At 43.2% G+C, this 20,662-nt stretch overlaps 1 protein-coding gene across 4 annotated transcripts in view; it reads right to left on the bottom strand.

Annotated features, from left to right (window-relative positions):
* The window catches only part of plpp4 (phospholipid phosphatase 4), a 312,399-nt gene that overhangs the window by 133,310 nt on the left and 158,427 nt on the right, over window positions 1-20,662 (bottom strand). For all 4 annotated transcript variants that reach the window (XM_068053361.1, XM_068053364.1, XM_068053362.1 and 1 more), the window contains exon 5: window positions 15,656-15,780. In XM_068053361.1, the coding sequence (XP_067909462.1) occupies window positions 15,656-15,780 (125 nt within the window). The remainder of the gene's footprint in view (window positions 1-15,655; window positions 15,781-20,662) is intronic.

The following is a 20,662-nucleotide window of genomic DNA, read 5'->3' as shown; positions in this document are numbered from 1 at the left end:
GAGATCTGCATAGGGGGCATGGGCCTATCTTTAATTATTTTTTGGAAGCTGGTGGATCTGCTCTGTATTTACAACAGGTTCTTTTTTTTATATTTCACATCATTTTTAAAATTTATTTTCCTCTTTTTTTTTTATTCGGTCTCATCTGCCCACATTTTGAAGGTCTTTTTGTGTATCTTTTCCATGCCTGTCCTTTGTGTGTTATCTACTCTTACCAGTTTTTCAAGAACCGTGTTTGCTGGTTATTCAAACTATCTGCCTCTCTGTACCAGAAGACAACACTCCCATCCCCTTCATTTTCTTCAATAGTTTCAAGGGGCTTGCTTTCCAGTTCTGACAAAGATTCTACTTCATAAAGGTGAGCCTGTCTTTTGTGTTTACAGATGTTAATGGACTGCTGTGTATTTCCAGCACTTTCTGTTCATTGTTTGACAGCAGTTTTTTTTTTGGGAGGGTGAACTATGGAATACTCCTCAGAGATTTGAATCAAGGTACATTCTTGGGATCTGCATCTTGGAATGTTTTGGTGTCCACATTGGGAGTGCCCACATTAGCTACTCAAAGTGGAACAATGTGTAGTTCCTCATCTGATTCACCTTGACCTGCACAAAAGTTCATCAAAAAATACCAAACACCCTTGTCCTTCAAGTTTAGTATATAATGCATGTCACATTCGAAATAAGATTTATTATCACTGCTGTGCATAAATCTCCAATGTAGTTTCAGGTTAACATGGAGTCACAATAACTTATACAACTATTGGGATTTATTACACAACCCAAATGTTGTATTTCAAAGCAATGTGTGCATGTTCAAAACAAACTACATAGGTTATATTATTTAAAGGCATAATTTGAACTGAGATTAGACTTTAACTTTTTTTGTGAATTATCAGGAATGAAGATCCAGATGCTAGGAGAATTTATTAATTAGTGCTAGAAATGTCAGTTAGAGGGATGAAGTGCTTCACCTGTGAGATGTGGGAGGTCTGTGACGCTTCCAGAGTTCTGGACGACTACATCTGCAGGAAGTGTACCCAGTTGCAGCTCCTCACAGACCGCATGGATCGGTTGGAGCAGCAACTGGATGCACTTAGGAGCATGCAGGTGGCAGAAAGCGTCATACACAGGAGTTTTAGAGAAGTGGTTACACCCAAGGTGCAGGCAGATAGATGGGTGACTGCTAGAAGGGGCAGGCAGTCAGTGCAGGAATCCCCTGTGGCTATCCCCCTCTCTAACAAGTATACCGTTTTGGATACTGTTGGGGGGGATGGCCTATCAGGGGAAAACAGCAGCAGCCGGAGCAGTGGCACCACGGCTGGCAGTGTTGTTCAGCAGGGAGGGACAAAGCGCAGAAGAGCAATAGTTATAGGGGACTCTATAGTCAGGGGCACAGATAGGCGCTTCTGTGGACGTGAAAGAGACTCCAGGATGGTATGTTGCCTCCCTGGTGCCAGGGTCAAGGATGTCTCTGAATGGACAGGGGGCATTCTGAAGGGGAAGGGTTAACAGCCAGACGTTGTGATACACATCGGTACCAATGACATAGGCAGGAAGAGTGACGAGGTCCTGCAGGGGGAGTTTAGGGAGTTAGGTAGAAAGTTAAAAGACAGGACCTCGAGGGTTGTAATCTTGGGATTACTCCTTGTGCCGCTTGCCAGTGAGGCTAGAAATAGGAAAATAGTGCAGCTAAACACGTGGCTGAACAGCTGGTGTAGAAGGGAGGGTTTCAGATATCTGGACCATTGGGATCTCTTCAGGGACAGATGGCACCTGTACAAGAAGGACGGGTTGCATCTAAACTGGAGGGGCACAAATATCCTGGCTGCGAGGTTTGCTAGCGTCACTCGGGAGGGTTTAAACTAGTGTGGCAGGGGGGTGGGAACCAGAGCAGTAGGACAGCAAGTGAAATAAATAAGGGGGAACTAGTAAATAAGGCCAGTAAGACTAAGAGGAAGAGCAGGCAGGGAGATGTTGAGCAGCACAGCGGGACTGGTGGTCTGAAGTGCATTTGTTTCAATGCGAGAAGTATAACAGGTAAGGCAGATGAACTTCGAGCTTGGATTAGTACTTGGAACTATGATGTTGTTGTCATTACAGAGACTTGGTTGAGGGAAGGCCAGGATTGGCAGCTAAATGTTACAGGATTTAGAAGCTTCAGGCGGGATAGAGGGGGTTGCAAAAGGGGTGGGGGAGTTGCATTACTTGTTAAGGAGAATATCATAGCTGTACTGCAGGAGGACACCTTGGAGGGGTCATGCAGCGAGGCAATATGGGTGGAGCTCAGGAATAGGAAGGGTGCCTTCACGATGTTGGGGGTTTTCTACAGGCCTCCCAACAGCCAGCGGGAGGTAGAGGAGCAGATATGTAGACAGATTTTGGAAAGATGTAAAGGTAACAGGGTTGTAGTGGTGGGTGATTTTAACTTCCCCTATATTGACTGGGACTCACTTAGTGCTAGGGGCTTAGATGGGGCAGCATTTGTAAGGAGCATCCAGGAGGGCTTCTTGAAACAATATATAGATAATCCAACTAGGGATGGGGCTGTACTGGACATGGTATTGGTGAATGAGCCTGGCCAGGTGGTCGCAGTTTCAGTAGGGGAGCATTTCGGGAACAGTGACCATAATTCCATAAGTTTTAAGGTACTTGTGGATAAGGATAAGAGTAGTCCTCGGGTGAAGGTGCTAAATTGGGGGAAGGCTAATTATAACAATATTAGGCAGGAACTGAAGAATTTAGATTGGGGGCGGCTGTTTGAGGGTAAATCAACATCTGACATGTGGGAGTCTGTCAAATGTCAGTTGATTAGAATCCAGGACCAGCATGTTCCTGTGAGGAAGAAGGATAAGTTTGGCAAGTTTCGGGAACCTTGGATAACGCGGGATATTGTGAGCCTCGTCAAAAAGAAAAAGGAAGCATTTGTAAGGACTGGAAGGGTAGGAACAGACGAATCCCTTGAGCAATATAAAGACAGTGGAAAGGAACTTGAGCAAGGAGTCAGGAGGGCTAAAAGGGGTCATGAAAAGTCATTGGCAAACAGGATTAAGGATAATCCCTAGGCTTTTTATACACATATAAAGAGCAAGAGGGTAGCTAGGAAAAGGGTTGGCCCGCTCAAGGACAGAGAAGGGAATCTATGTGTGGAGCCAGAGGAAATGGGAGAGGTACTAAATGATTACTTTGCATCAGTATTCACCAAAGAGAAGGACTTGGTGGATGATCAGCCTAGGGAAGTGAGTGTAGATAGTCTCAGTCATCTCATTATCAAAAAGGAGGAGGTTTTTGATTTAGAGATACAACACTGAAACAGGCCCTTCGGCCCACTGAGTCTGTGCCGACCATTAACCACCCATTTATACTAATCCTACACTAATCCCATATTCCTACCACATCCTCACCTGTTCCTATATTCCCCTACCACCTACCTATACTAGGGGCAATTTATAATGGCCAACTTACCTATCAACCTGCAAGTCTTTGGCATGTGGGAGGAAACCGGAGCACCCGGAGGAAACCCACGCAGACACAGGGAGAACTTGCAAACTCCACACAGGCAGTACCCAGAATCGAACCCGGGTCGCTGGAGCTGTGAGGCTGCGGTGCTAACCACTGCGCCACTGTGCCGCCCTGGTGTTGGATGTCTTGCAAAGCATTAAGGTAGATAAGTCCCCAGGGCCTGATGGGATCTACCCCAGAATACTAAGGGAGGCAAGGGAAGAAATTGCTGGGGCCTTGACAGAAATCTTTGCATCCTCATTGGATACAGGTGAGGTCCCAGAGGACTGGAGAATAGCCAATGTTGTTCCTTTGTTTAAGAAGGGTAGCAAGGATAATCCAGGAAATTATAGGCCGGTGAGCCTTACGTCAGTGGTAGGGAAATTATTAGAGAGCATTCTTCGGGACAGGATTTACTTCCATTTGGAAACAAACAAACTTATTAGCAAGAGGCAGCATGGTTTTGTGAAGGGGAGGTCGTGTCTCACTAATTTGATTGAGTTTTTTGAGGAAGTGACAAAGATGATTGATGAAGGAAGGGCGGTGGATGTTATCTATATGGACTTCAGTAAAGCCTTTGACAAGGTCCCTCATGGCAGACAGGTACAAAAGGTGAAGTCACATGGGATCAGAGGTGAGCTGGCAAGATGGATACAGAACTGGCTCTGTCATAGAAGACAGAGGGTAGCCATGGAAGGGTGCTTTTCTGAATGGAGGGATGTGACTAGTGGTGTTCCGCAGGGATCAGTGCTGGGACCTTTGCTGTTTGTAGTATATATAAATGATTTGGAGGAAAATGTAGCTGGTCTGATTAGTAAGTTTGCGGACGACACAAAGGTTGGTGGAGTTGCGGACAGTGATGAGGATTGTCAGAGGATACAGCAGGATATAGATCGGTTGGAGACTTGGGCGGAGAAATGGCAGATGGAGTTTAATCCGGACAAATGTGAGGTGTTGTAGGGTATTCCCAAGCACAGAGGCACCTGCAGTAAATATCATACTGTTTAAATGTTATTTGAGTAACCAGTAACGTATAATCTTAGTGAACAATGAAGAGGTTGCAAGGCATCATGGGGCTTAGCCAACTTGACCACATTCCACACAGGAGCTGAGTAACATAAATTCAAACAAAGACTCATTAAATGGAAAGCAGATGTCCTTGTGGAATGCTGACAAAGGTACCAGCCTGTAACGAGGTCAAGATAAGATGGTACGCGTACATGAGAACCAAGGATAATGGATAAGAGGGAATGGAAAACATCATGAGTAATCCCCTATCTGTCTATGGGCCGGTTGTGCAGTCCCTCCATGCCTAGTAACCATTTCTATTGGCTCTAATAATCAATGTATATGATCTATAATCGTTGTGATTGGACCATGTCCAGCCAGGATGGGCTGAGTAACTGTTTGAAAATGTATAAGTATTGATGATTTTCCTTTGTTCGGTGGAGAGGCATCTGGACAGCCCAGAGACCTGCTCCCCGCTGGCGTAACTAAATAAACTGTTTGACATTGGAGCAGACCTGAGTGTCGAGTGATTCTTCTAGATTCATTCCCGCTAACATGAGGTAATGCATTTTGGAAGATCTAATGCAGGTGGGAAGTAAACAGTAAATGGCAGAACCCTTAGGAGTATTGACAGGCAGAGAGATCTGGGCGTACAGGTCCACAGGTCACTGAAAGTGACAATGCAGGTGGATAAGGTAGTCAAGAAGGCATACGGCATGCTTGCCTTCATCGGTCGGGGCATAGAGTATAAAAATTGGCAAGTCATACTGCAGCTGTACAGAACTTTCGTTAGGCCACACTTAGAATATTGCGTACAATTCTGTTCGCCACACTACCAGAAGGACGTGGAGGCTTTGGAGAGGGTACAGAAGAGGTTTACCAGGATGTTGCCTGGTCTGGAGGGCATTAGCTATGAGAAGAGGTTGGATAAACTCGGATTGTTTTCACTGGAACGACGGAGGTGGAGGGGTGACATGATAGAGGTTTACAAAGTTATGAGAGGCATGGACAGAGTGGATAGGCAGAAGCTTTTTCCCAGGGTGGAAGAGTCAGTTACTAGGGGACATAGGTTTAAGGTGAGAGGGGCAAAGTTTAGAGGGGATGTGCGAAGCAAGTTCTTTACACAGAGGGTGGTGAGTGCCTGGAACTTGCTGCCGGGGGAGGTGGTGGAAGCAGGTACAATAGCGACGTTTAAGAGGCATCTTGACAAATACATGAATAGGATGGGAATAGAGGGATACGGTCCCCGGAAGTGTAGCAGGTTTTAGTTTCGGCAGGCATCAAGATCGGCGCAGGCTTGGAGGGCCGAATGGCCTGTTCCTGTGCTGTACTGTTTTTTCTTCTTTGTATACCAGAATAATCCAGAAACCGAAAGATCAAGATCCAAGCACTATCTCAGGAAACGGAGAGTAGGCATAAATGGGTCATTTTCTGGTTGGCAAGATGTAATGAGTGGTGTGCCACATGGATCTGTGCTGGGGCCTCAACTTTTTACAAATTATGTACAATTTAGATGAAGGGACTGAAGGTATGGTTGCTAAATTTGCCAATGACACAAAGATAGGTAGGAAAGTAAGTTGTGAAGAGGACGTAAGGAGGCTACAAAGGGATATAGATAGGTAAAGCGAGTGGGCAAAGACCTGGAAAATGGAGTATAATGTGGGAAAGTGGGAAATTATCCACTTTGGCAGGAAGAATAAAAAAGCATATTATCTAAATGGTGAGAGATTGCAGAGCTCTGAGATGCAGAGGGATCTGGGTGTCTTAATGCATGAATCGCAAAAGGTTAATATGCAGGTACAGCACGTAATTAGGAAAGCTAACAGAATGTTATCATTTATCGTGAGGGGAATTGAATACAAACGTAGGAAGGTTATGCTTCAGCTATACAGGGCATTGGTAAGATCACATCTGGAGTACTCTGTACAGTACTGGTCTCCTTTTTTAAGGAAGGATGTAAATGCTTTGGAGGCAGTACAGAGAAGGTTTACTAGACTAATACCTGGAATGGGCGGGCTGTCTTATGAGGAAAGATTAGACAGGCTAGGCTTGTATCCCCTGGAAGTTAGAAGAGTAAGAGGTGACTTGCTTGAAACATATAAGATCCTGAAAGGTCCTGGATGTGGAAAGGATGTTTCCCCTTGTGGGAGAATCTAGAACTAGGGGTCACTGTTTAAAAGTAAGGGGTCGCCCATTTAAGACAGAGATGAGGAGAAATGTTTTCTCTGAGGGTTGTGAGTCTTTGGAATTCTCTTCCTCAAATGCGGTGGAAGCAGAGTCTTTGAATATTTTTAAGGCAGAGGTAGATAGATTCTTGATAAGCAAGGGGGTGGAAGGTTATCGGGGGTAGGTGGAAATGTGGAGTAATCAGTTCAGCCATGAACTTACTGAATGGCAGAGTAGGCTCGAGTGACCTACTCCTGCTCCTAATTCATACGTTCGTAGATGCTTCACTATTTTATTTCGCCATTAAGGTGATAACTGGTACTCCAGTCCTATTTGTTCATTAAGTGTCCATTCTGTTTGCTATGATGCACTCATTCTTCATCAGGGTTAGTTCTGTGTGAATTTTAAGCTATAAGGATCCTATGGTTAATCCTATGAAGTATTGATGAATGACTATATTCTTATTGGTAAATCCTATATAAGCATTAAAACATTCTATAAAACATTTTTGCAAAGATAAAAACAGCAGAAATTTTCTAACTTTTCAAAATAAACAAAATTTTAGTCTATCCATACTGAAAAATCTGTTACAGTAATCCAATGATGATAAAGTGAGACGGTGGCATAGTAGTAATGTCACTGGACTAGTAATCTTAGGCCCAGACTAATGCCTTGGGTACACAAGGTCAAATCCCACCACAGCAGCTGGTGGAATTTAAATTCAATTCATTAATAAATGCAATTAATTAACAAAGAAAAATCTGGAATTGAACACTAGTCTCAGTGACGGTTTCATGAAACTATCACCGATTGTCTGGTTCACTAATGTCCTTTAGGGAGGGAAATCTGCCATCCTTATCTGGCCTGACTTACATGTGACTCCAGACCCACAGCAATGTGGTTGACTCTTAAATCCCCTCTAAAATGACCTACATACAAACATATGAATTAGGAGCAGGAGTAGGCCACTCGGCCCCTCGAGCCTGCTCCACCATTCAATAAGTTCATGGCTGAACTGATTACTCCATATTCCCACCTACCCCCAACCTAGCAAGCTACTCAGTTGTTCAAGGGCAATTAGGGATGGGCAACAAATTCTGGCTTTGGCAGCGATACCCACATCCAATGAAAGAATTTTTTAAAATTGTAGGAGCTGAGAGATAATTTTCCATTTACAAATTATTCAGTCACAAGGAGCAGACTGTCACCAGAGGCTATAATGACATTTGAATGTTAAGAAATCCCTGAAATAAAAATAAGTTTCATCCCAGTAGCTTTGTTGCTGTGTCTATTCCAAATGACATTCCTAGGGCTGGATTTTGTGTAGGAGATGGGGCTCCCAGCACTGGGCCGAAAAGGTGGGGGGAACCCCGCCTCTGCATTTACTCATTACCCCCACCCATTCAGCATCCCGAGCAATCCTCTGTGTTCTTTTTAAATCAGAGTTTCAGAGGGCGGGATTCCTGTCCCTTTAGAGTATTTAAAGGGACAGGATCCCACCTCCTGGAGCTGCCGGACAGAGGGCCGGCGGCTCAACAGTATCAGCAGTGCCAAGGGAGCAGTGGCCACTCCCGGTACTGCAGAGGCCTCGGACCCAGGCCAGCGGTGGAACCCCGGTACAGAGGTTTCTGGGGCCAATCTGGGAGGCCCCAGTGAGGGGTTTGGGGGGATGGTCGTTCAGCCCAGGGGGAGGGGGGACCATTGGGGGGTAAAGTTGTTCCCAGTGGGTGTCCTGCAGGGAGGCCGCCTCATTTTACAAGGTGTCCTCCACACGTGACGGAGGACCCCTACCGCTGGTAAGATCACGGTGGCGGTGGGAAGAGGCCCTTAACTGGCCGTTAATAAGCCACTGAAGGGCCTCAATTGGCCTCTGGACGGGAAGGTCGTCGTTGACCTATCCCACCTCCAGGAAGATCGCTGGGCAATGGGTCCTCTGCCCCGCCGCCACCCCGCCACCTGTCGCGATACTCCGTGCCCACCCCCCCCACCACCTCAGCGGGCCTCAGAAAATCCAGCCCCTAATCTGTCATTTAACATTTACAAACTTAAAATGACATAATGTCAAAAGCAGGATAGATTCTAAAATCGTGGTTCAATTAATTTTAATTATTTGATAGAATTGTGACAGTACAAAATACACTTTATTCCTTTTGCTTCGAAGTCACTTAATTCAAAGTCTATTAACTCAAATTATCTGTTTATTGGAAAATTTTAAAGCAGAAATGGATGAGATGTTTAATTTAAATTGCTTAATTCAAATAGATGGATAAATCAATTTTTTTTGTAGAAAAGTTGACTTTGAATTAATAGGATTGGACTGTATTCTACATTTTCTTATTTGCAGTACAGGGACCATGGGTGGAAGTTTCCCAGTTAAGGGGAGGTTGGTTTGAGAGATTTCAACGAGGCAGGGTTGGAGGTGAGTAGGTAACTCTCCTTTAGCTGCCAGATAAATCATTTAAGTATTCTAATAGGTAATTAAGTATTGTTTTAACTGAGGATTCTGGCTTTAACATCCAGTGGACCTATTTTCTGAGCTGTCTGTAACTTGCCAGGGTCACTGAGGTGAGTGCACAGTGGGAAGAGCTTCTCCAGTGAAACTGACAGGCTGGGAAGGCTTTGATCAGTGATAAAATGAAGAGCTGTAGCCATGGTCAGGTGAGAGGCTGCTGCTGACAGCACTCCTTCTCAGAGAGTGATTTTCAGTGCTTGACAAGTGATTTCCAATTTCTTGGAAGTCAGTTCCCCTGTCTTGCAATTCACTCACCTTCAGCTGCACTTCCCTGTCATCAGCCTTCACCAGGGCATGGGAGCAGCTTATGCACCTTGCATCTCTGATGAAGAACGAGAGGAGCAGTAACACCAACACCAACAGCACCAACAGGTGCGATACCAGCACCAGCCACCTTCTCCTCAGCCACCTGCCTTGCCACAGGCAGAGGGGATGAACACAGACATCCAGCTCCCAGAGGGTCTACAAGCAGAGGATCAGCTCTCTCGATATGTCTGAGTACTAGTGCCTCAGGAGACTCAAACTTTCATAGCAGGTTGTTGCTGACATCTGCAGCCTCCTGGAACAAGACCTGCTTCCCAGTGGGCCAGGTGAGAACATATTGCCAGTGGTCACCAAGGTGCCTGTCACTGAAGGGCCACTCCTCCACCTCCCCCCCCACCCCCAGTCTCTGCCTCTCCTTGAGGTTGTGCACTGTCCCCTCCTGCAAGGAGAGAAAGCAGACAGTTGTGAGTGTTCATAATGGCTTGTGTGGAGAGGAGGGAGGGACAACATTCGTAGAGGGTGACTGTGAGGAATGGGTGCAAGAGGGCAATAGGATGAGGATGAGTGTTAGTGTTGGCTGTTCAGATGGGGATGTGAGGAGGTGCCTGGAGAGAGAGGAATGAGTGCAGCTGTGAGGCGTGTTGTTCTGAGGAGTGCTGTGGGAGAATGCTGGGAAAGTCAGTGTGGGACTTGGCACCTGAAAGTGTTCTGTCACTCACCTTTCCCACTCGCCTGATGTCCTGGATCCTCTTGGTGCACTGTCTCCAGGTTGGAGGGATCACATTTCTGCTGCTGACTTCCATCCATGCAGATCCCTCAGATCCTGCAGCCAAAGACTTGCAGATTGATAGGTAAATTGGCCATTGTAAATTGCCCCTAGTATAGGTAGGTGGTAGGAGAATGGTGGGGATGTGGTAGGGAATATGGGGTTAATGTAGGATTAGTATAAATGGGTGATTGTTGGTCAGCACAGATTCGGTGGGCTGTATCTCTAAATAAATAAATAAAATAAACTACCTCCAGGAAAGAGTGAGAGAGCCGGGGAGCAGCCTTCCCAGATCTCCTCTCCATTCCTGTGGTTGCCGCAGCTTCAAAAATCCATGTCCAGTTGCCTTTCTGACCCTTTCTAGGGTCCCTTTAATTAGAAATCCTTCCTTTAACAGATCCAGCGCATCATCCCACCCGCCCTTCCTGATTAGCTGGGGAACCGGAGGTGGGATGCTAATGCTGTGGCTCAATTTAAGAGCCCATTAAAGCTTCTCAACTCGTTACAGGTCCTGTTATTTCAGTAGGGGCCATCAGTTGAAAATTCCACCCCATGTTTCTATTAGACTATTACTCGGTCTTTGAAACTATTACATTATAGCTCCGAAAAGATCATTTAAGAAGCTGCTGCTGAGATTTATAGTTTTGAAACCATGATTCAGTAATACAAGTCAATGTTACCAGTGTAGTGTGCCAATAACTTTGACAAGTGCCTGCTCCAATCTCCAAATAAGTAGGTTTATACAGGAGAGAGACTCTCACACTGAAAACAATAAAACTATCAGCAGCAGCAATATAGTCTCCCAGAAACTTTTAATATCCCATAGTTTAATATCCCATATGAAAGGCTTAGATAAGTTAGACAAGGAAAAACTGGTCCCATTAACTAATGGTACAAGGACTAGGGGACACAAATTGAACGTTTTGGGCAAGAGATGCAGGGAAATACTAGGAAAAACTTTTTTTTATGCAGCGGGTGATAATGACGTGGAACTCGCTGTCCACAAGGGTGGTAGAAGCTGAGCCAATCAATGACTTCAAGAGGAAATTGGATGGCCACTTGAAGGAAATAAATAGACTTGCAGGGTTACGGGGATTGAGTAGGGGGTGGGACTGACTCAGCTCCATGGAGAGCCGGCATGGACTCGATGGGCCGAATGGCCTCCTTCTGTGCCATAAATGACTATGACTCTGAGTTAACCCCCAAATATCTATTTCTAGGTTTGGGCACAACTCTAGCTGTGAAAGCATGGTTATACAGTTTACACCAAGAATCCAGTCTTCCAGTTCTCGACAATGCAAGCGCAATCAGCCATGATCTAATTGAAAGGTGGAACAGGCCCGAGGGTCTGAATGGTCTATTCCTGTTTCAATGTTCCTAGTCCACATCTAGGAATGATTTAATTTTGCAATTGATTTCATAGAATTACAATTCTTTTTCAAGTTTTAATATTCACACTTTTCAACTTGTGCTATGAAAGCCAATATTGGCAAAAATGCAATGCAGTGAATAAAATTAAATTATCCCCCCTGAGTGACATTGTTTGATTAGCTGCAAGATCAAATCAATTCTCTCATGAGACGTTTAGGTAAATACATTATAATTACATGTGTTCACTTTAATGTGCAATGTATTCTAATCTCCTGTAGTTGAGCGTAAATGGTACAAGGTTTAGAAGCAGGTATGCAGAAGCAGTGTCATCCCTGATATTGCTGTGTAAAGTGTACCTTTTTGAGAAGGCACTAAAGAGGGGGAGAAAAGGCTTCTATTACCACAGAGAGGAAAAAAGACCTTTCGCAGAATATTTGAAAATAAAATGAATTGAATGCAATGTTTCAGGTGAAGAGAATAAGGGATGAGGATGACATAATGATGTCTCCTGGCAATTCAAGGAAAAGATGGATGCCAAAAGAATAGCAATGAAGTGCACTAGTGATGGACACCAGAGTAAAACAACTTACTGCAGATGAACAGCAAACTGCTGGACAATTTACCCGAAGGCATTTAAAGAGCAAGAAGCTGTGAAAACTGATTTAATCACCCGAGATTGTGAGCATGATGTCAAGTGTGGCAGCAAAATATTGCAGAAAACATTTAGGGTTTGATGACTCTGATGTTCATTGATCATAGTCTACCCACAACAACTGGTCTTTCATCCTGACAATGACAGACAACTGCACTATTAAATTAAAAGCACAACTAATATTTCTTAAAGAATTGTTTGCAACTAGGATTATTGTTGGTAATACAGTTATAGATCGAAATGTGCACAAAACATTTTCAGAACTGCCTATATTAACAAACATTTTTTTGAAGTCTTTTGCCCACTGATAAAAGGAGACTGTCCAAAACCATAGCAGATACATAATCTATTTGTGATGTTTACAGTTCCTTCAATTGCACGACATTACACAAGAAATTCAAAAGGTATCTCAGTGTTACGGTTTACAATCTGGCAGGAAAAGATCACCTTCAATATGCCACTGACACTAATTCTGGTTTGCTATCTGCTATGGTAACATCCAAAGGGTGGATAAAAAATAACTTTTTGAAACTGAACTCTCAAAGTCTAGCTCCAAAAATAGGTAGAAAGTATACGGATATCTCAAGGTTGGGGGAAGAAGGTGTTCAGAAAGGGTTTGCAATAGTTGGAGCAGAGTATGCTGATTGAAATGGATCAGATCTCACACTGCATTCTAGTCTGATTTGGCATAATTAACGTATTGGGACTGAATCTGTATATTACTTCAATGTTACTCTCAGCATCGAGCAACTTATGCTCAAATTGTAATCACCAATCTAACAAGCATGTCTGCACCAACAACCAGGATTTGTAGGATGGAAACCTTGGATTGTGTCACACTTTATCCAACAACCACCATGCAATTATATCTGAATGTAGAGATGGACACAAGGGTAACAGCACTCAATGTACAGGAATCAAGGACAGAAGAGTGCGACAGTATTAACATTCATATCCTTAAATCATAAGACAAACATGAAAAATAATAAACAATTTGAAGAAAATTGGCAAGTTCTCAACCATCATAGGCACCATTTTCCAAACTTGCACACCTCCTTGTTGTAGTACGTTGGAGCAGTGATATAGCCACAGAAGAGGGTCAGTATGGGTAAAGGTGTGTATGCTTCTTCCAATGTAAAATGCTGTTGGGTTGTACAAATCTAGATATATACCACTGTGAATGCCAAGCTGAAAATGATGTCCTAAATTTTATAGAATTAAATTTAGTAATAGTGTCCCATCTATCAACCTTGCCACTGTCTGCTGCACTGAAATGATTGAACACCATACTAAAAGATATGCTTTCAGTGTAATTTATTATGACATGCCATTAAATGTTGATGTTGAATTGAGTCAGTAGAGGGCAGAAATAATCTATTTCACTATACTGTCACTTTTTATATATAATTTCACCAAACCATTATATTTACATAATATCAATTTTTGAATTAAGCTGTATCATGTAACTACTTTCCATTAGGGACTGCAAATTCAATGCAGTCTCAACAGAAACCGTAACCTTTTGAGTGGTAATGTAGCATTTTGACACTCACTGAAGCAAGAAATTGTAAAACCTGATAGTCATTGAAAGGACCGCATAGTCACTATTTTGCTAAATAAAACTTTGTGGCTTTAAAACACTGAAGTACAAAAATATTTGGACTTGCCGAACTTCTGAATGTTTCTTCTAAGCTCTATTGTATAGATGGATTGCTCATGTTGTGAAACTTTAGGAATTGAACAAAAGTCACCAAATTCTGACGATCTCTCTTCCTTCCCAACACCCACCCCCCTCCCTTTGCCCAGTTCAGTGGACAAACAGTAGTATGACCAGTGCCAACCTGTTGCAATAGCTTGAAGTTCAGAGTAACAGGGTATAGTAAAATGCTGTATTTCACATGTATTGATAGACATCTCCCTGTCTTGTGATCTTGTTGTAGTAAGATTTTTGTATCCTCTACATTCTTTGGCACACACCTGTTAGGTCAGTTATTCAGGGAAGCACATTGGAATAATAAGAACATAAGAAATACAAGCAGGGTTAGGCCCTACGGCCCCTTGAGCCTGCTCGGCCATTCAGGAAGAACACGGCTGATCTCATCTTGGCCTCAACTCCACTTCCATGCCTATTCCCCAGAACCCTCAACTCCCCTATGGTTTAAAAATGTTCTATCTCAGCCTTGAAAATTTCATTGACTCAGCCTCCACAGCTCTCTGGAGTAGAAATTCCAAAGATTCATTGCCCTCTGAGAAAAAAAGTTCCTCCTCATCTCTGACTTAAGTAATAGATCTTCTTTGGTGTACACCCACACACACCAGGAGACAAAGACATATATCTCACCATAGATACCTAGTCAAGTTAATATCGCTCATTGATTACTTCTTCTCAAGGTTCAAATAGCTATACTGGATATACTTCAAATCCTTTAACATTGTTCTTTTGAAAAACATTAGCAAGTGAGTGAGGTGAAGACTTAGGAAAAAATTTTCGTACAAGATTGTTGGGGTTGGTAATTCTTTGCCACTAGGATTAGGTGAAGCAGATTACTATATGCTTAAGGGGAAAAGTGACTCAATATCTGAAGCTGGAGAAGATACAAAACTCTGGGGATTAGTTTTAGATTGCTCTAGCAAAGAGCTGGTATAGATATGTGGCCTGAATGGACTCCTTCTATGCTCTAAACCTCTATAGTAGTGCAGGAAGAGAAGATATATCACTAACGTTAAGATAAATGATGCTAATTTCACAAGTTTTGTTTCCAAACAAAGAAAAATAAAAAGATAAGCACAACAAAAGTTTGTACCAATAAACTCATGGGGATGGAATTTCTGGAGAAGGTACTCCAATCTCCTACCATAACTTTAAAAGTAGATTGTTGGAACTCCTGAACATACGGCATAAATGCTCTTCTACTGTGTTTCTCCAGGGTCTTCACCAATCTTTCACCAAAGTTACAGTGGGAAAGCAGGTGAAGCCCAACTTTACCATATTAATTTGGGTTAAAGACTGCAAAGCTTACAATACTAGTTAGGTTCTGATTTCCCTCTGGTGCTGACTTTATGATTTAAATATAATATTTTGAAAATTTAATTACTGAATGCAATTTTTGGAGTTTTCTTTTTCGGAAGGCTATGCAATAACATGTCGAGTTTTGATTTGGAGTTGAAGCTTGTTTCAAAAGAAGTTTCAACTAACCTAATGTGAATTTCTCCTTTTGCATCCCAAGATAAATCACAGGGAAACAGGTGAGTGCATTTCCAAAGCAGCATTGACACATAGATCGAGGAGAAATCCCTAGTTGTTCTTCTGACACCAAGCTGAAGAAATGCACTGAGAGCACGACGACCTGTGCCTATGAGTTGAAAAATGATGTGGGATGGAAGCCAATGGAAAAAAGAGAGAATTTTTTCAGACTTACAGGAGGAGTGACTGCTAGGAAAACTCTTTCTTCCCTCCGACACTATATCCGGGTCACCTGTGCAGTGCATCTCAGGGTTCATTACACCATCCGGAAAGCAACGGTTAAAGAAATCAGGACGTGGTCTGAAAGAAAATATATTATGAGAATTTAAGTAAAACAGTTTCATGATTTTGTAAAGAAGAAGTTAACTTCAGGTGCAAATAATTAGATAGCTAATTAATTACCTCAGACCTGCCCAAAATTCTTATTAATTTACTCCAAAAACAATCCACTTAGAAGAGATGTTTTGGAAAGTGTTGTAGGTGTTCCAGGTGGTGTATGAAAAGGAATGTGCATTCACTCAAGTGATACCATTCAAAGGAATTCTGTGTGAGTGTTCCTACTTCCTAGCATTGAGGTCAGAGTTTGCAAAGTAACTGAAGACATCCTTTATTGGTTATTGTGCCTCTGCTGAGATTTTGCTGTGTTACAAAAAGTCTTTTCATTGTCTCAAGAAAAAAGACCTCTCCCATGCCCATTATTTTCTGCACAATGTACAAGGTTGTGAATTAACTAGTACATCAACACCACGTATTCTAATATGTACAATTTTCAGAGACTAGAGTCATACATGTATGCAGGATAAGAATTTTACAGAAGGTCACATTCATGGAAAGAAAAATGTTTCATCCAGGACAGGTAGTTGCTCTGGCCTACAGTCCATACACAGGCTACTGAATGTAGAAGCAAAATCGCTGTTGACATTTCTCCTGAACTGTTGCATCACATTGCTCATTTGCAGAAGTGTGCTTCTATAGTCTTTTATTACAAAATGACTCTAGCTTATATTTGTGTGCTGTGTGCAGAATTGGAAGAACAATATGGTTGAAACATGAAATGCTTTAGCACATGTAATGCAGGCTCAGTAAATGTAAAGTTTATAAAATAACTGATTGACCTCAGAGTCAAGATCAAGCATTGTCTTCAATTGAAGTGAAAGGATGGGAATGATTGGACCAGTGGGTGCAGCTGTAATTCAGTCCCCCTTTTAAAGTCAGATATTCCGTCCATATTTTCATAGTTCCATTAGAAATTCATCTGTCCACATTTATGATGCATGTAAATTTGACATACTGTAATGAGGTCCTCCCATCAGCAGTGGTACAGAAGCACCTTCATTACACCATGATAGGTTTACATGGGCAGTTTTGATTATAAATGTGGAGTGAAGAAATTTGTAATGGATAAAGTTGATAGGAAGTGCCTCTGGACATAAGGGCCAGAATTTTTTATTGGACGTGAGGCCCCGTCCACCGGCCAAGAAGTTGATGGTGAGCCCGCCTCCACCAGGCCTGGGGAGCCAGACCAGGATTTTTCGCTTCCCAGGCCTTTAATTGGTCTTGGGCGGGACTTCCACCTCCTTAAGGCAGGAAGTCCTGCCTAATGGAGCTGCCGGCCAATCAGTGGGCTGGCAGCTCTTAGTCCCAGCAGCGCCACTGGGAGTGGTGGCCACTGCTGGGACTACACTCAGCCACCACAGCAAGAGGAAGGACGGCCCCGGAACTAAGGTAAGTTTTGAGGGCCTTGCCGGGGACAATCAGTCAGGCCATGGAGAGGCAAGAGGGGTCAGTTAGGGGGGCGAGGGGAGAGTTGTGTGTTGGGGGAAGTTGGGGTTTTGGGAGCGGTCCTCCGTGGGGCACAGGGTGGAACTTTCTGAAAAAATGACATGTGAATGACACATTATTAATGTGCAAACCAGCCAGCAAATGCAGGAGATTAAGAGATACGCTGTGAATTGCAAATCTCCAGATCATTCTGGTTGATTTATGATGCTGAACTATTTGCGTCGCGCAAACAGCATCTTGTCGGTATCCTCCCCATTATTTTCAAGAACTTACTGGATTTGCATGTTAATCGCCCATTAAACGTACCAGAGAATGTTAAGTCTGGTAATTAATAGTGTAAGTATCCTTTTAAAAATGTGATAATTGTTAATGACTACTGATCAACCTCACTCGCCTGGAAAGTGAACAGTTAAAACTATGAATCTCATTCCTTCAGATTGTGAATTGTTGTTGGACATTTAGAAAAAATGTCAAATTCTAAATTATATTTTTTTTATTTTTCATTTTTTGCCTCTTCTCTCTCTCTCTGAATCCAATCTTTCTTTCCCTCTATTTGTTTCTCTATCAGTACCTGATTAGACTGAAATTTACTCTCGTTCTTGGTTTATTTCTCAGTCCTTTCACCTCACTGGTTAAGGAGACATACTGTTGATCCCACCATTCACTAAGGTGCCAGATGCCCCACTGTCTGTGCCATGCTCTTATCAGCTCAAACTTCCAGCATATTAAAGTGCAAAAATCTTCTGAGCTGAAGGGTGCAGGAAAAAGTCTAACCAACAGTACGTGCCGTGATATACCCTGCATCGCAAGTTCCAGCCAAATGTGGTAACTGGTGAAAAAATCTAGTACACTGCAACCTTTCAATGCAAACTGGTTTCCTTTCTTTGGGTGATGGAGAAGATGACCACTGTTTAGTCTCATTGACCAAAGAAAGGCAAACTGAGAACTCTGAGAAATGTTATCTGCATAGGCATAAACTGAGTTCAAACTGAGGAATGCAACCCACCTGATGTGAATAGCTACTTGAGGCTTTTGAAGTGCTAGAAATATCGACATGGACATGATGGGCCGAATGGCCTCCTTCTGTGCCATAATTTTTTCTATGTTTCTATGTAAAACCCAGTCGGGTGAGGTAGAAGATTGTTATGATGAAACTCAGTGGGTGGAATTTTACGGACCCCCGGGAGACAGGATGGGAGGCAGGGAGTGGCCACAGGGACCATGGTGCCGGGCAGTTAATTGCCCAAGTGCCGTTAAATTGAGCCAGCTGGCGGGGGTGGGGGGGGTGCTCTCCAAAGGGCCTAGGGTTCCCCTCACCTTTTCGGCCCGGTGTTGGGACTGCCATCGGCTCCAAAAAATTGAATCTGATGCATAAATAAATCTGCGCCATTGGCAGCATCTGGTATTGCTTATATATCTCCCAGTGTTAAAAAGTGACAGATTTGGGCCCAGGCATACGAAAACAAATAGGAAATCATAGACTTTTAAACCAGTCTCTAAATGTTGTTGGAAGTTGTTTAGGAAGAAGACTGATCACTCAGATTAATATGATCATTGCCTATTGATTCTAAAACCCCTTTTACATTCAGTAATGAGCTAAGAATGCAAAAGTGATCTTCAATTGTACATTTTGTGTTATGTGTTAAGCTGTGTTTAAATGTGTAAACTAGGTTAGAGTGCTGCTTTGGAAAATAAGGTGACAAATTATAAGCTGTATCAAGGCACATAAAGAATGCTATAAAAGTGTAAGCATCTGGAAATCTTCTTACATACATAGCTCTTAAGTAACTAGTTGGCAAGGCGACTCGAGTATTGTATTATGGAGAGGAGATGTATCGGGTCGTTAATTCCTTGCAGTGATGCTGTACCGATGAAAACTGTTGCAAATAATGTTCGCAATTTGTTCTTCTGCCATTGCCAACATATTTATAAAGGATGTGCCACCTCAAACTAGGGAAAGGGTTGGCCCACTCAAGGACAGAAAAGGGAATCTAAGTGTGGAGCCAGAGGAAATGGGTGAGGTACTAAATGAGTACTTTGCATCAGTATTCACCAAAGAGAAGGACTTGGAGGATGATGAGCCTAGGGAAGGGAGTGTAGATAGTCTCAGTCATCTCATTATCAAAAAGGAGGAGGTGTTGGGTGTCTTGCAAAGCATTAAGGTAGATAAGTCCCCAGGGCCTGATGGGATCTACCCCAGAATACTGAGGGAGGCAAGGGAAGAAATTGCTGGGGCCTTGACAGAAATCTTTGCATCCTCATTGGCTACAGGTGAGGTCCCAGAGGACTGGAGAATAGCCAATGTTGTTCCTTTGTTTAAGAAGGGTAGCAAGGATAATCCAGGAAATGAAAGGCCGGTGAGCCTTACGTCAGTGGTAGGGAAATTATTAGAGAGGATTCTTCGGGACAGGATTTACTCCCATTTGGAAACAAACAAACTTATTAGCGAGAGGCAGCATGGTTTTGTGAAGGGGAGGACGTGTCTCACTAATTTGATTGAATTTTTTGAGGAAGTGACAAAGATGATTGATAAAGGAAGGGCAGTGGATGTTATCTATATGGACTTCAGTAAAGCCTTTGACAAGGTCCCTCATGGCAGACTGATACAAAAGGTGAAGTCACACGGGATCAGAGGTGAGCTGGCAAGATGGATACAGAACTGGCTCAGTCATAGAAGACAGAGGGTAGTAGTGGAAGGGCGCTTTTCTGAATGAAGGGATGTGACTAATGGTGTTCCGCAGGGATCAGTGCTGGGACCTTTGCTCTTTGTAGTATATATAAATGATTTGGAGGAAAATGTAGCTGGTCTGATTAGTAAGTTTGCGGACGACACAAAGGTTGGTGGAGTTGCGGATAGTGATGAGGATTGTCAGAGGATAAAGCAGGATATAGATCGGTTGGAGACTTGGGCGGAGAAATGGCAGATGGAGTTTAATCCGGACAAATGTGAGGTAATACATTTTGGAAGGTCTAATGCAGGTGGGAAGTATACAGTACATGGCAGAACCCTTAGGAGTATTGACAGGCAGAGAGATCTGGGTGTACAGGTCCACAGGTCACTGAAAGTGGCAACTCAGGTGGATAAGGTAGTCAAGAAGGCATACGGCATGCTTGCCTTCATCGGTCGGGGCATAGAGTATAAAAATTGGCAAGTCATGCTGCAGCTGTACAGAACTTTAGTTAGGCCACACTTAGAATATTGCGTACAATTCTGTTCGCCACACTACCAGAAGGACGTGGAGGCTTTGGAGAGGGTACAGAAGAGGTTTACCAGGATGTTGCCTGGTCTGGAGGGCATTAGCTATGAGGAGAGGTTGGACAAACTCGGATTGTTTTCACTGGAACGACGGAGGTGGAGGGGCGACATGATAGAGGTTTACAAAGTTATGAGCGGCATGGA

Source organism: Heterodontus francisci, chromosome 20 (genome assembly GCF_036365525.1).
Source record: "Heterodontus francisci isolate sHetFra1 chromosome 20, sHetFra1.hap1, whole genome shotgun sequence".
Taxonomy (NCBI): Eukaryota; Metazoa; Chordata; class Chondrichthyes; order Heterodontiformes; family Heterodontidae; genus Heterodontus; species Heterodontus francisci.
Note: the sequence above shows the minus strand (reverse complement) of the source record. Positions and strands in the feature narration are given on the sequence as shown.